A 15541-nucleotide genomic window follows, 5' to 3' on the forward strand; every position below is an offset into this window, starting at 1 on the left:
GTCTGTGGGCTGCATAAATCAGGAGAGACAAAAAGATAAAAACTCTGTGTGAACCCTGGCTGCTTTCTTCTGTTTTTATACGATATTTTGCTTTATTTTCTTGATAATGATTTTGGCTATCATCAAGAAAACCATGTTAAATGTCTAGATATCAGCTCTTAAATTAAACTCTTATCAGCTATTTTTGTTGTTATCATTATATTTGTCTAAACAAATGTACCTTTAGTTGTACCAGATATTAAATGAACAAGAAAGCAAGGAGAAAACAAAGGTGTTCTAATAATTTTTTCCATGACTGTATGTGACATCTGTTGACCTGCTGTCCCTCCCTAAAGATCCATGTCCCCCTGGAAACTTAGTAAAAGGTTTGGTGGAGTGGATGATGTTTATGCAAAAAGTTATATAAAACTTATAATAAACGACCAGCTGAATGTTAGCCGCAGCCTTCATACTTCAATCAAAAAGATTAGAACAGACTGTCCAGTGAAATGAAAATAATGTAATTCTGACAAACATTGTTTAAATGTTCTAACATAATATAATAAAGTGCTCTTTTATAATCTGAGGAGAGTGAGTTAGAGGGTAGGACTGTTGGGATTATAAACACACAGTCATGTGCTTCACTGCTTCCTGTCAGCCACTTTCAATCACATGACCTCGCAAGACTCCCTTAATTACTCTAACTGCTGCAAAATACTGCTCAGGATCAGAAACACTGGAATGTTTTTTCAGGATTTGAATTTTGTAAACAGTTTATAACCAGATCAATAAAACCAGCACTGTCCTTTGACTTTGAAGCATAATTCAGTTAAAAAAGTCACTTTTTTACCAACTCTCAATTATTTCAAATTATGATCAAAGGGTCTCATTTCATTATTTTTTTGTTTGTAGTCTATGATCCATTACTTCCTCTCTATTCAATTTTACCAGATTAAGTCAAACATGACAACAAACACATTCCTTTAATGTTCTGACTTCAAACTTCAAAGAAACGGTCCGTAACTTTGACTTTAAATTTTTTTTTTTCTTTTGAAATTATTGCATCTGCTTTGGATGAAGTTAGCGTGAGATTCTTGAATGATTCCTAATAAGACAATTTCAATGCAAGTGAGGTGAAACAGAATCTATGCTTCTTTTTTTGTATCAAGTTCATTTGAAGCTCATGAAGACAGAAATGTAAAATCTGTGTTTATTCTGAGAGTCATAACTTAATCACAGACATGATAAAAATAATTTTAGATCTAGTGTGACTTGTATTACACGAGAATATCAAATTATTATTCAATACATGTGTACAGATTTGGTTAAAAACTATTTAAAAAAATGCTCCTTATACAGTCAGTGCAGAACTTGCCTGAGAATCCTCATGTTTGAGTTTTGAGAGAGTTGCCCTGACATCAAATGGTATATTATAAAAATAATTTGGCATAGTTTTACTTGTGCCAATTTGCCAAAATGTAAACAAATAGAGGCTAATAAAACACTGCCCAGAGCTAACTCAGTGACTTTTATGCAACTTTATACTTTCGGTTTACATCCCCAAATTAAAAGAACTTTTGTTTCAACACAGAGGAATTCTGAAGGATTCAGAAGGATTCTGCTTTTTTATTTGCCTTAATGTGTCATAATGACAAAAGCCAGTTCAGCCGGTTTCCATAAAATCAGGCTTGAAAGCTTAACCAGCAACAGAGACTTTAAGGACTGCTGGATTATATACAGTCATGGAAAAAAAAAATTAGACCATTGTTTTCTTCAATTTCTTGTTTATTTTAGTGCCTGGTACAACTAAAGGTGCATTTGTTTAGACAAATATAATGATAACAACAAAAATAGCTGATAAGAGTTTAATTGAAGAGCTGATATCTAGACATTTAACATGGTTTTATTCATGATGATTTTGGTTATTATCAACAACCATGTTAAATGTCTAGATATCAGCTCTTAAATTAAACTCTTATCAGCTATTTTTGTTGTTATCACTAGCCTATATTTGTCCAAAAAAATATACCAGGCATTAAAATGAAAAATAAAGTGAAGAAAACAAGGGTGGTCTAACAATTTTTTTCCATTAGTGTAGAAAATGGTGTACACATGGCAGAAATAAACCTAATGAAACATTATTGATATAAAGAGAATACATCCACAGCTCAGTGTTTGAGTCCCTGACCTTTGTTGAAACGAAACAGGTTGACAAACGAGCTGTACGCGGAGCGGAGCGGGGGCTCTTCCTGCTCCGGGGTCAGTGGTTTGAAGTGGGTCAGGTGGGAGGGGCTGGTGGGCGAGATGACGGGCGGCTCGATACTCCAGTCCGTCGAGGACGAAGACGAGGACTTATCATCAGCAGCCATATCACTGCTGGTCCTGCTGGAGACAGAGAGAAACATCTGAAGTATGTGTGACGGAACAGCCATCCCAAAACTATGTAAAGACTCTTTATTAGACTGTGACAGAGATGATTAGATCTGCAATTAAATCAGTTATGGTTGCAAGAAGTATCAACAACTGCTGTGTTTTTTTATGTTTCTCCTATACTGCTTTATACATAGAAACTACTCACTGCTGTACAGGTAACAGGATATGACTAAAGTTATCACAGATGTTAATATTATGATGTTATTGTTTATATGTGATAAAAATGTTTTTACATTAAAAACCACATAAAACATCAGAAGCCAAATCAGGGTAGGAAAAAAAATCTCAAGGCAATTTAGGTTGATTTTTTTAGACACTTTATTAGGAACTTTATTAATTAATAATTTTTAAATTGCACTTCCAGCAGCAGCACAACACCAATACAATAAAATAAAATAGAATAAAAGTTAAAAACTAGTATAAAGTTGCAAAATTTGAGAATTCAAGTGACAATGATATTATAAATACAATGAAACAATACACAAGAAGAAATACTGTTTGTATACTGTATGTTTGAAGTTTTGAGGCATTGTTCATACAATGTTTTCCCCCATTTATTGTCTTTTAAAGGGCATATTCCCTTTCATTTTTGCCCCTAATTATTTTTGACTTAGCACCAGAAAATGCTATAAATTTGAATAAATCATCCAAATTTCCATTAAGGTAGTGGGCAATATATCGATATAAAAAATATATAGATATAATTTTAAATGTGATATGGAATTAGATCATATTGCATACACCGATAGTTAAAAAAAATGTTGGTTGATTTTTACCCCGTATGTCTGAGGTTTTGAAGCATTGTACATTCACATTGTTTCCCCCCCTTATTTTCTTTTAAATGGCAAATTCCCTTTTCATTTGATTCAATCTGATTATTACTGCCTTAGCGCCAGAAAATGCTATAAATCCGAATAAAACATACACATTTCCATGAAAGTAGTGATCATTAACTTCTTAAAGAAACCATCCATGTCATGAGACTGCTCACATCCACCCACCTCCAAAAAACTTGTCAAAACCCACCTGTTCACAACTGCTTTTAATGTATGAACAATAATAATAATAATAATAATAATGCATTTTATTTATAGGCGCCTTTCAGGACTCTCAAGGTCACCTTACAATAAACGATTAAAAACAAAACAATAATAATAAAAGAGCAATGGCAGTAATAATAAACAACAATGAAACAATTATAAATTAGAACAATAAAGACAACAATGACAGTAATAATAAACAATAAACAACAAACAACACTGAACCAATACAGAGAAAATTTGTAATTTAAAAATGATGAATATTTTAGGGATAGGCTAGTCTGAACAGGTGTGTTTTGAGATGTGACTTGAAAGTTGACAGTGTTGTTAGAGAGCGGATGTACTGTTGATTTTAATTGTTTTTTTTTATGTGTAACTGCATTTTCACTGTGTTTTAAGAGTAAGGCGTCTTTGAGTGCCACGTAAAGCGCTCTATAAACAAAATATAATAATATTATTATTATTCTGAGGAAATTCGATTAAAGAAACCTCTATTTCTACTATAAAAACATCTGAAAACTGGTCAAATTTGGCCCGAGGACATCAGGAAGGTCCAGTAAAGAAAACTTTTCCTCCCTTGCTGGATGTGAAGATTGATTCGTTGCAGTCAGCTGATGCCGCTAACTACAACTCAAATCTTGCTTATTTACTAAAACTAAACTAGATTGTTAAGGTTACACACCTTAAAATCGACCCCAGACTTACCCTTTGTAGAAAGCTACAGACTTTGAGTTTACAGTGCATGTCATTTTAGATCAAATGAAGGAAGGTGGAATAAGCAGAAGTGAGCAGGAAACATCATGTGATCATAACAGGCCGGAGCGTGACTCAAGGCCGAGCCCTGCTGCTGATCACACACCTTATCTCACTGCTAATGCATGTCAGATAATCTCTACTCTCACCTGGATGCGTTGATAACCTGCAGAAGCTAAAAACATCCGCAGAGTTTTAGTATTTTAACAGCTGTCTAACTTAGCAAGCTTTAAATTAGCGTCCAACTATTGTCTTCCATAGCTAGTTTAATCTTACAATGAGGCTTATATGTCATCTTGTTTACCTTAAGAGACATTTAAAGCGCATTTACAAGCAACTACCTGACACGTTAGATAGTTAATTAGGTGTTTATCAAGCTATCTTTGTATTTAGCCGAGCTAGCTAGTGTTAGCTCCCCGTGCTAACTAGCAACAGCCTCGAGTTTTGAAAAACTGATGCGTGAAACGACATCAAACCACCGTGACAGTAAGAAATGTGAGTTACCCGCTCAGTGTGTGGAGTTGACATCAATGTTTGAAGTTGCCCAGAACCGTAAAAACAGCGAAACAACCGGCCGACTCGCCCCGTACACCGGCAGCCCTGACGAATCGAGAGCCGCGCTGAATGAATGTGACTGTTGTGATCGAGAGAAAAGGCATCACCGGTCACAGCCGGAACAATAGATTAGATCAGCTCCATTCTCATGATGGGGAGGAGAAAAATAAATACATTGAAAAAATTGAATAAAATAAAAAAGCTCAGGTAGCAGAAAATATATTTTAAATAATAAAAATAAAATTTGAAAAAGTAAGCAAACAGAACAAAATATTATTTTGAAGATAATGATATAAAATACATTAAAATAAAAATAATAAGTAATTAACAGTAGAAAAAAAGTAACATAATTTAACAACAACAAAAAAACAGTAATCCGACAGCAGTAAAATAATAATTATAATAATAATAATTATAAATACATACAATAACATATTATTATACATCAAATAAAATAAATTCAATTAAAATTAAAATAAATTAACAGTAGAAAAAAAATAACATATATATATAATAACATAACTTAACATGAAAATAAAAACAAAAAAGTAATCTGACAGTAGGAAAATAATAATAGTAATAATTGACACTGAATAGACAAATGTCCTGTTTCCAACATATAACTTCAGAGATAATTTGACTTTCATATTGGGAATATATTTACAAATATTGTCGGCGAAAGTATTTAAGTATTTAAACAATTATTTGATGCAAAATTATTATTAACTTTGTTGATTTTTTTGTTGGATGATATGTTATTGTCAAAAACATGGCAAAGCAAACTATTATTATTATTATTATTATTATTATTATTATTATTAACATTGTTATTATTAATATTATTAGATTTTTTTTAATTAATGCATGAGTAGTCAATACCTAATCCCTGTGGTACATTTTTCTTATTATTCTTGTACTTAAATAACATTTTAAATGCAGGACTTGAGTATTTTTAATAGTGTGGTATTAGTCATTTTATTTAAATACAATATCTAAATACTTCTGCAACCAATTATTACTTAATCTTATATTACTTGTAATGTAATTCTTTAACCGGACATAATTATATTATTATTATTATTATTATTATTATTGTAACTATTATTATACTTGTACTTAAAAAACATTAGTCATTTTATTAAAGTAAAAATTCTAAATACTTCTGTCTCCACGTATTATGTAAAATTTTATATTACTTGTATTCTTTGTATAATTTTATTATTATTATTATTATTATTATTATTATTATTATTATTATTATAAGAAACATATGATCGGGAGCATAGACTGTAAATAAGATCGGGGCTTATTATTTCTGATTGGCTCCCAGCTTCTATGACGCGTCTACAAGCGCATGCGCAGACAGCCGGCGGATTTTTTGTTTGTATTTAAAAAGAATCCGGAGTTTTTCCCAGGAAGGATGAATTAACGTCTTTAAAATCAAGGTAGGGGTTTATTTCTTCAACTCTCAGCAGTGAACAAGGACAGTGTTTGAGGTTAAGGCTCCTGCTGGTTAATTACGCTACGTTTTGTCCAGATTTTTGTCAGTAACGTGCTGGTTAATGAGGTTATAATTGTACCAGATGTAAATAGCGTTAAATTGGCGAGCTAATGCTAACGGTGGCTAACTGACGTTTGTCAGAAAAGTTGATCACATTTTCAGTTTGAAATCGATTAAGTGTTAATCAGACAACTAAACGTAGCTAGCTATTGATTGGGTGCTAACATAACTTTATTTTATCGCCCACATTTACCGGTTAGTGTGCCGTTTGAGCTAACGTTAGATTAGTAAGGGTAACTCTATCAAAGTGACGTCATGTGGATAAACGGTAACACGTGGGACTATCAGACAGACACACCCAGTGATGAAATGTCACTATACTGCCCTACAAAGCCTAACTGCAGTAACTACGTTTTTGGTCAAAATTGAGTTATAACTAAAAATGAACTCCTTCATGTCTGTTTTATCTTGTGACAAAGTTTTATATTTAAATTTTGCTTTATTTCAGATAAATAATTATGTAAAAACCACAAAATCCAACTCAAAACCAAACAGTAATTGCACTTACCACGGTCTGTCATAAAATAATACAAATTATACGTTTATTTGAAAGGGAAATTATTATCTAGATAGTGATCAAGTAAAAAAGTGAGATACAATTATATTAAGACTAAAATATAAAATGTCTTTATAAGTCTAGAATACACAAATCTTTGAATATAGTTGTTAAACACTTTTAAATACACTTATAACAAAATCAATTTAAAATGTTTATTCACTGAAAACAAAATAAAGCTGAAAGAAGACAGCAACATTATAGTTACTGCACTGTTTACCATTACTATTAGAACCTTTTACAGCAAAACCAGAGTGCACTAACTACATTTTTTGGGGTCAAAGGTCAAATAAATCATCATGATTTTTGAGCATAAAAATGACATCATCAATACATAGATAATAAGTGCCATATCACTTACCTACATATAACCCATTTGGCTGGCCAGTTAAAACATGTTAAAAAACTTGAAAGCAGTTTTTCTCAGTTTTACCTTTTGCGTAGTTACTACAGCTAGACTTTGTAGGGCAGTATAGTTGAGGACATTTAGCTAATGAAAATATAATATAAGTTTAACCATATGGACCGGCACATTTATTCAAGCAGCTACTGTACATACAACTTTGAGTTAATTTATCTACTTGAGCATTTCCATTATGCTATATCCATTTTTGTACATATTATGGTGTACTATTAGCCTGGCTAACACCAGACCAAATCTCATTGGAGATTAGGCCTGGACACCTTCAATGCTTTTCTCCGTAGAGGAGGTGTGGTTTACGATCCTCCGGAGCCGTTTATTGGACGCTTAGAATGTCTATCAAAGCGTCTGTAGGTAGCTCTTAGCCAATCAGATCAGTTATACCAGATGACGTAGTAGAGCAACAGAAATGGATGTTTGTTGTGTGTGTGTCTGTGAGAGAGTGTTGCTGCTGCTTTGCTTCTCCAGTTCTCGCTTTCTGCAAGATTATTTATTTTCACGCTTTATTCCCCCTCATGTCATTCAGCCACACACATCCACTGATTTTATGGGCAATAAACAAGCTGCTGCGGGTCTCTGGGGGCTCCGCTGTCCCCCGGCTCGGAGCCAGATCACCCGCGGTGACCGGCGGTCTCGGCGGCTCGGCGCAACGAGCCGCAGAAACCGCCCGTGCGGCGCTAATAGCCCCGCTACCGGTGATCTGGCTACCAGCCGGGGGACAGCGGAGCTGCCGAGAGACCTTTCGCCTTTCAACTTTCGCTCTAAACTATTTAAAACACCATCTACAGCTAAAGAGAGTTTCGCGTCTGCAGCAGCCATGTTGGATCCGGAAAGCTTCCAAGTGCCGAGTAGTACGCGTCATCGTCTCACCGTCCCTCCCCGCTCTGTGATTGGATCCCTAAAACAGGGCTAGCAAAATCGCTTAGTTTCCAGACTGGCTGGAGGTTCGAAATCAAATTCGAGCGCGCAAGGCAGTCTGGGTATACCCAGGCTAGTGTACTATTGTGGATTAAGCTTCCATACAGTACATAAAGACACTGAAAAGAGCTCTACCTAAACTGCCTGTAACACTGAAGCACACTAATGCACCACTAATTAAAATCCAATAACAATACAAATACTTAATAGTAAATACCTTTGGTACTTGGCTATATCTTTATTCAATTCAAAGTTTTTGGAGAAATTCTGAGATTATAATGGGTGTGTATTGCATGGAATGTGCGTCAGAGTGTGTGATGTCATTGGTCAGTGTAGAGGGAGAAAAAAAAATGTCAAAAAATACATTTGAAAACTGCGCTCCAGGCCGCAAATTCCACTCTACAGAAATAATTTAAACATAGAAACTTAGGAAAATGTGTCTTCTCACTCACAATCCTCTGGTAAAGCTGTCAGAGTTATAGTTTGGGCGTAGGACGCACAGATGCGCCACCAACACGCACCAACATCCCCAGAGGAAATTTTCTAGTTTTACTTAGAATGCAGAACTTTTACTTAATTGTTTTTACACTGTAGTATTGCTACTTAAGTACTTTACTTTTATTTTCCTTAAATATTCCCACTTGATGTAATGTTTACTTGTACTCCACTACACCACAGAGGGAAATATTTTACCTTTTTCTGCATTACATATGATTTGAATTCTTCTTCCACCACTGTACATCACCCATTAAAATAATTTGTTTGTTTTCTTCCAGGTTATTCATTTTCTCTCCATGTTTATCTAGGTATGTTACCTCTGAAGATGATGACGCCTTTAAAGCCTTCCAAAAAGTCTACAGCTGTAGCATCAAAGATAAAAAATAAGCTCATCAGTAAGTTTAACTTTATTTATCTTACATTCCAGAGTACAATCACTGTGAGCCAATGCATCGGAATTTCTATTCAATGTGCATATTTTATGTTTAACTGGACGATAAAGTCTGTTTAAGTCTAAGTATATTACAATTAAACCAATATTCCTGTGCCTAAATACCGGCATTGGAGTACAAGCTGTACAAGCTTTGTGGCATTTTGTGAAGGCAGATGTTCAGTTAATGTTGTGATTCTTCTTCTGACCACACCAGACACGTCCTCCTTCTTCAAGGTCTCTCTGAAGACCAACAACAAGGCCCTGGCTGTGGCTCTGGGGGCCCAGAAGGAGAGGAACCGGCAGCTGGAGATGGAGATCGTCTACCTCCAGAAACAGGTCGAAGCTCTGTGCTTCGAGCTCGCCACCAAGAAATACAAGCACAGGAAACTGGTGGGTTTGCTATTTGCCTCAAATTATTTAGAATTACAGGAGTGAACATCATCACCTCTTACTGTCCAGGTATTGATTATAATGCCCAGGTTGATCATCTTGTTTCTCTCGCAGCTCCTCATCATGCAAACCCTCCACAGCAGCACTCTGCAGCACCTGGACATGGTGGCTGAACTTGTCTCTGACAGCGTAAGGACTCTGCTCAATGTGCTTGTTGCTCTTTTGTCACTTAGGTTTGAACAAAATGAGTAACTGTAGCACGAGACCTCAGTGAGAGCTTGATAACAGATCTCATTTGAGATAGAAAACACAACAAATGGGTCGAGACACATGCATACAGACACTATCAAAAACAGTCACCGGCATCCCTTAACCCATTGAAGCCTGGAAAACGTTTACGTCGTTTTGTAGTATTTTGTATAAGCTCTCAAATACTTTTTGAATTTCATTTCTATCTGCTACAGAGGCTGAAAAATCTATTATTTAGTAGAAGCGTTCACACTTTTTTTTCCAGAATTTCCAGAAAATTAGAGGCTTATTTTAAAATCGCCCAGCGGTTTTTCAGGCCTCAATGGGTTAAATGGTCCAAAATGAAAAATGATCTAATGGGACGAGACTGAAAAAATACCTTTTGTAATGTATTATTTTTATTTGGTGTTAAATGCAGGATACGAACAACAGTCAGGGATCTGGTCTGGTGTTTTAAATCTGAGACGTGATGGCAGCTGGAGTTGCTGACTGAGTGTAGTTCTCTTCTTCCAGTCTACAGTTTTCATCAAATCTAAATCAGATCAATCAAAATGACTTTATTTATCCCCAAGGGGACATTCAGTTAGTCTGTTAGCTCTTCTGTAAATTATTGAAGCATTAGACAGCCTGATGGCTGTAGGAGCGAAGGATCTTTGCATTCAGAGATCCAGTACAATATGTATTTCTGTCCTGTAATGAAAGGCAGGAAAAAATAATAAAGGTCTGCAGCATGTTGTTAAGTAGAATAATCTTTATCGTCAAGCATAGTCAGACATGATGCTCAATTTATCTGGTTTTATCTGCAATTAAGAGCTCTAATCTGATATAAGAAACTGCTGTCAAACCAAATTTCACTATATTTGTAAGCTTGAGTGATATTTCAAGACTCAAAATGACTGAAAATAATCTGTTATTCCGTCTGTTTTACATTACAAACAGGATCTTCCTAAACTATATGAGGACAACAAGACCTCATCTGGTGACGTCGATGAACAAAATCCTGCAGTGGGAAGGTGAGAAAACACTGTATTCAGACTTGTATGTTCTAACTAAAAAACTTTTTTTTTTAACTTAGGCAGCTGTCAATGACATCTACTTTCTCTTTCTCTCTGTTTCGCCTGCTGTAACTCCAATCATTAGTCTCACAGATCAGTTACCTCAGACAGAAACTGCAGGCCGTTCATCATTTGCCCTCCAAAAAGTTACGGCAGAGCTGCCAAGGAAAACCATCTGTACGGACGTCTACAACAGGAACCAGAACAGAGCCAGAGAGTCCACTGGTATTTTTAATGGTAGGAAGCACTAGAATGTCATAAATCATCATGATTATCCCTGATACTGATGTAGAATTCCCTGGAAGTGGGTCATTTGTTTATTTCTTTCTCTCAGAAAACGCAGACGATGACAAAAGGCGTTCCAGCCAGCTGAGACAAACTCCCCAGACGGGAACGTCCCGTCCGTCCAGCAGCCTGAGGGAGGATGTGGAGAGGCTGTCCAGGATATTCTCTCAGTCCGGGTTCGATGTGAATTCCGTCCCCTCTCTCCAGAACGGTCGAACCTCGTCAGCTGCGAGCACGACTGAAGAAACGCACGAGCTGCCTCTTTCCAACGACGCCCCCCTTCCAGGTAGCTCGCTGACAGGAACTGAACCAGAACATGTCGACAAACAAGAGAAGACGGTGCTCCTGAACACGACGATGGAGATGACTCAAAGTGACGCTGCTGAGATAGTCACAGTGGGGACAAAGGCCAAAAAAACTGACAAACAGGAAGGCAAGAAGAATAAGGAACAACTCTGTGGGAAGAACTCTGCAGACTCCAGGTCTGGTGAGGCTCAGAGTGAGCCCGCCGGCTCTTTGTCACAGACAGAAGATTGTGCATTAGAAGATGTTACAAACCAAGGCGTTATTAAGCTTCCGTTGCCTAAAACACAGAGTAAGAGCGTCGCCACCTCTCGCATTCCTAAAATGAAAAATCCTGAAGCCGGCAGCCAGCAGAAAGCAGCGAAGGACAAGTCAAAACCCCAGCACAACACCAAGACAAACACAGAGTCCCACAATGTTGCTGTGCCGGACTTAGACGATTATTTCACGGGTGTTAAAGTCCCAAAAGCCAGCAAAGTTTTAAGATTACCACCAGAGACTGACACGACAGAAGAGGCGAGGTCCAATATCACGTGCAGGAGATCCAGGACTGGAGGCAGTAGAGGGTCTTCGCTCAGCAGGAAAATGTTTAATTTACCTTCGGCGTCGCATGAAAGAGAGAGCAGCCGGACCAGAGTGGAGCATGAAGTGGAAGAAGAAGCTAACGGAAAACATGAAGCATGCAAAGACCAAGAACCACAAGAAGAGTTCTTGCTTTTTGCAGAGGAAAACACAAATCCAGAGTCAGAAAATGTAGACAGTAATCCACGGCGCAAAGTGGCGACAAATTCTGTGTTCAGTCAGAAATCCAGATGCAGACAGACGTTTGTTGTCTCGGCGTCCAGAGACTCATTGAATCCAAGTCCCGTAGAGCCAGACTTCATCCCGTCTGCCAGATCCTCCCGCTGCGAGGCAGAAGAAATGCCAGCAGTCGTGGATTCAAGTGTCGCTCTGAGACATTCAGAATCAAACCTGCTCCAGCAGAGTGATGAAGCCTTTGTTAGAGAAACGCCAAACTCCTGTAAGCGTCCCTGGCTGGCCACTCTGGATCCAGGAGGTGCCAGTAACCACGAGGCAGCGCCGGGTGAAGACTGCACTTCAGGACCAGAGTGTCAGAAACCTAAAAAAGCCCGGAGAGAGGGAAAGCCCAGTAAGAAGAAAGCAAAGGGAGAGAGGGAGGAGGGTGCTGATCATTCAAACAAGAAGAAGAAGAAGCAGAAAAGTAACAACAAAAGATTGAAGGAGGATGAGATTCGTCTTGAGGACCTTGTCCATGCGTCTCCTCTCCGTGTCATTGACGGTCCTGAAGAAAACGAGCCACACTTAGCTGATTCACAAGTGGCTGAGTCGCCGTTTGACCCCAGGAAAAGGGACGCAAGTTTTGAACTTTTGTACGATTTAAAACCCAGCGAGTCGAAGTCTAGGATGGCTCAGAATCCAAAACATTACAGAAAGACGTCCAAGCTGCGTCAGTCCACAGAAACCGGAAATCCACGGGCGACATTTGTCGTCTGCAGACGGACAACTCGGGACTTTCAACCCAACGACACGAGGACATCTGATGTGTCGGGAGATGAACCCGATAATGAGGACCTGCTGATGGAGGAGAGGCCGCCATGGATGGACCTGGACATCAGCATCCCAGAGACGGAGCCGGGCTCTTTACCCGCCACCCCGAGGAGGGAGACCTGTAGCCATGCAGCGGCGAATGAAGAGTCAGTCTGTGTCTCAGCTGAACCCAGTCCAGGTGTGTTCACCAGTAAAATGTGTCTGTCTTTTATCCCTCTGAACCAACGAGCAGTTTCAGGTCGTTTTTTTTGCCCTTTTTACATTCTCCTCTCAGTGTCCTTGTATTTTACTGCAATATACTGTATGAAATCTCTATAAATCTATAAGTTCTGCAGCTCTATGGAATCAGCACAATCATGGCTAGAAGTGGGAAAAACTCAAACAGAACAACACAGTTAGAATGACAGAAAAGAAATCTGAAAAACTGAAAAAACACAAGATGAGTTTCTAATGATGTGACTGTACTTTTTTAAACAAATATTTTTAATTTTTTTGCCTAATGTAAACATATTTTATTTATATAAATTATACAGTTATACATACAAAGCATCACATTGACAACAAATTCTAGAAGATCCAATGATAATTTCATTTTTTGCAGCACTTTCAAGATGCTTTTCAAAGATTTTCAAGCACTTTACAGCTATGATCAATGTCATATTTTAATAATATATGAATATAATTAATATCATTTTAACATTAATATAATATATTCTACTGATGCATACTTTTACTACTTATGCATACGTTTACTTTAGATATATTCTACCGATGCATACTTTTACTTTTGCATCTTGAAAACGCCTCATTAAAATTCAAGTTCAGGGGTCCTGAACCGACCTGAGAACATCCTGTTTAAAAACCCTAAAAGGAAAACTGAAATGTGATTATTGTGTGTTTACTTTACAGCAGCAGGGCGAGTGTTAAAATCACTGACCAACACCGTTCCAACCCCAGACAGTGAGCAGGGGGGCCGAACCCGGAGGAGGAAAGGAGTCGTCAGTTATAAGGAGCCGACACTCAACTGGTGACCACTTATTCTCTATTATCTGAAGCTAAAACACCAGAAAACTGCAACATGTATTTACCTTCTTTTTTTTTTCTTTCTTTGCAACAGCAAAATGAGGCGAGGAGATAAATTCACCGACAGCGAGTTCCTGAGTTCTCCGGTGTTTAAAGACGGGAAGAAGAAGAAGAAGCTGCCGAAGGAGAAGAAGACCAAGTTGGAAAGAAGAATTTTAGTGGACTAATTTTTTATTATTTGATTGTTTTCATCTAGTTTATTTTAAGATGTTAGAGTTTTCTAAGCTTAATAAAGACCTTTTAATCAGTGTTTGCAGTCGAGGTGAACATTTCTCTGATCAAACGTGTGTTTATGCTCCTGCAGGTTTATTATTATTATTATTATCTGCATGTTCTGACACAAACTGTTGCACTAACTGTGTCGGAGACTGACAGCAGGTTCAGTCATCCATTATTCAGTCTGTTCACCTGAGAAGTCTGCTCCACAGAGAGGCTTCTGTTCCCTGCAGAGGTTTATATATTCATCACAGCCGTGTGTGAAACATTTTGTGTCGTCATGTGAACTGAAGCTCTGTTTACAGGATATTTTGGTGAGTACAGATGTTTGCATGCTGAATCTGACTCTGTACATCTTGTTTTATTCTGCCCATTAAAATGAACATTTGCATTTGCTGTGTAGTTTGTTGGTGCAGCAGCTCTGTGTGGTGTCAGGTTTATATCCCGACGACGCAGGAGAGTAAATTTACCCCTGAGCTCTCCGTCCGGGGCAAAAATATAGAATTGCAAATATCAAGACTGATTTTTAAATTGCAATATTCACTTTAATGCTGGGAATGATCATTTTTGCATCATTGTGTTTGTTTAAAAATGCATTGGTGGGATATTTCCTTGCAAGCATGCATGCTTCTAAATGTACCAAAAAACAATATAAATAATTGATAATGTGTATATTTTAGCTTAATTTATTTAACTTTGTATTTATTTAATAATTTATATTTTTTAATACTGTCTAAATGATGACATTTTACTTGTATTTATTAATTTCTAAATGTAGGTATTTATGCATAAATTTAATTTTTTTATATCAAACACTTACATTTTCTTTATTTCTTTTTAACATTTTTTTTAATGCAGGATTGGAAAAAAAAATCTGTTATTGTATTTATTTTGATGCTCTGTAGTGTCCAGATGCATCATGAAGATAAAATATTTCATTTAATTTTCTTTTTTTTTTTGCAAAATAAAAATACTGTAATCATAATAATACAAATCAATGCAAATAATAAACAAGACAAAATAAACCATATTGACAAGGACTTACAAAAACTCTATAATGTAATTTAGCAGATGCTTTTATCCAAAGCGACATACAAATTAGAGTTTATACAACACAAGCAAGGATGAAGTCAAGAAACATAGCAAGAGTAAATGCCTTGGGTTCAGTTTGAGTCCATTAAGACACAAGTGCTTTTAGGTCGAGCCATCAGTCAGTGCGATGCTTGTTGTAGTCATCACTGTAG

The 15541-nt window shown here is 36.9% G+C and overlaps 2 protein-coding genes across 5 annotated transcripts in view; one reads left to right on the forward strand and one right to left on the reverse strand.

Moving 5' to 3' along the window:
- The window catches only part of pikfyve (phosphoinositide kinase, FYVE finger containing), a 41557-nt gene extending 37327 nt beyond the window's left edge, over positions 1–4230 (reverse strand). The window contains exons 1-2 of the mRNA XM_059342513.1: positions 4158–4230; positions 2168–2364 (exon numbers count right to left, since the gene is read on the reverse strand). Coding sequence (XP_059198496.1) covers positions 2168–2364; positions 4158–4201 — 241 coding nt within the window. The 5' untranslated portion in view covers positions 4202–4230. The remainder of the gene's footprint in view (positions 1–2167; positions 2365–4157) is intronic.
- Positions 4231–4385: 155 nt separating this feature from the next.
- sgo2 (shugoshin 2) lies at positions 4386–14688 on the forward strand. Of its 4 annotated transcripts, none has more exons than XM_059342496.1 (9): positions 4386–4700; positions 9023–9109; positions 9362–9537; positions 9652–9726; positions 10726–10799; positions 10927–11078; positions 11176–13176; positions 13908–14025; positions 14116–14688. In XM_059342496.1, exons 1-9 carry the CDS (start codon positions 4661–4663, stop codon positions 14246–14248), a joined length of 2856 nt encoding a protein of 951 aa, XP_059198479.1. In that variant the 5' UTR covers positions 4386–4660; the 3' UTR covers positions 14249–14688. The 4 variants fall into 4 exon arrangements, with proteins under 4 accessions (XP_059198479.1, XP_059198480.1, XP_059198481.1 ...); XM_059342497.1 differs by having other exon boundaries at positions 13911–14025; XM_059342498.1 differs by lacking the exon at positions 4386–4700 and adding an exon at positions 6056–6205 and having other exon boundaries at positions 8993–9109.
- Positions 14689–15541: the final 853 nt, after the last annotated feature.

Source organism: Centropristis striata, chromosome 10 (genome assembly GCF_030273125.1).
Source record: "Centropristis striata isolate RG_2023a ecotype Rhode Island chromosome 10, C.striata_1.0, whole genome shotgun sequence".
NCBI classification, from domain to species: Eukaryota; Metazoa; Chordata; class Actinopteri; order Perciformes; family Serranidae; genus Centropristis; species Centropristis striata.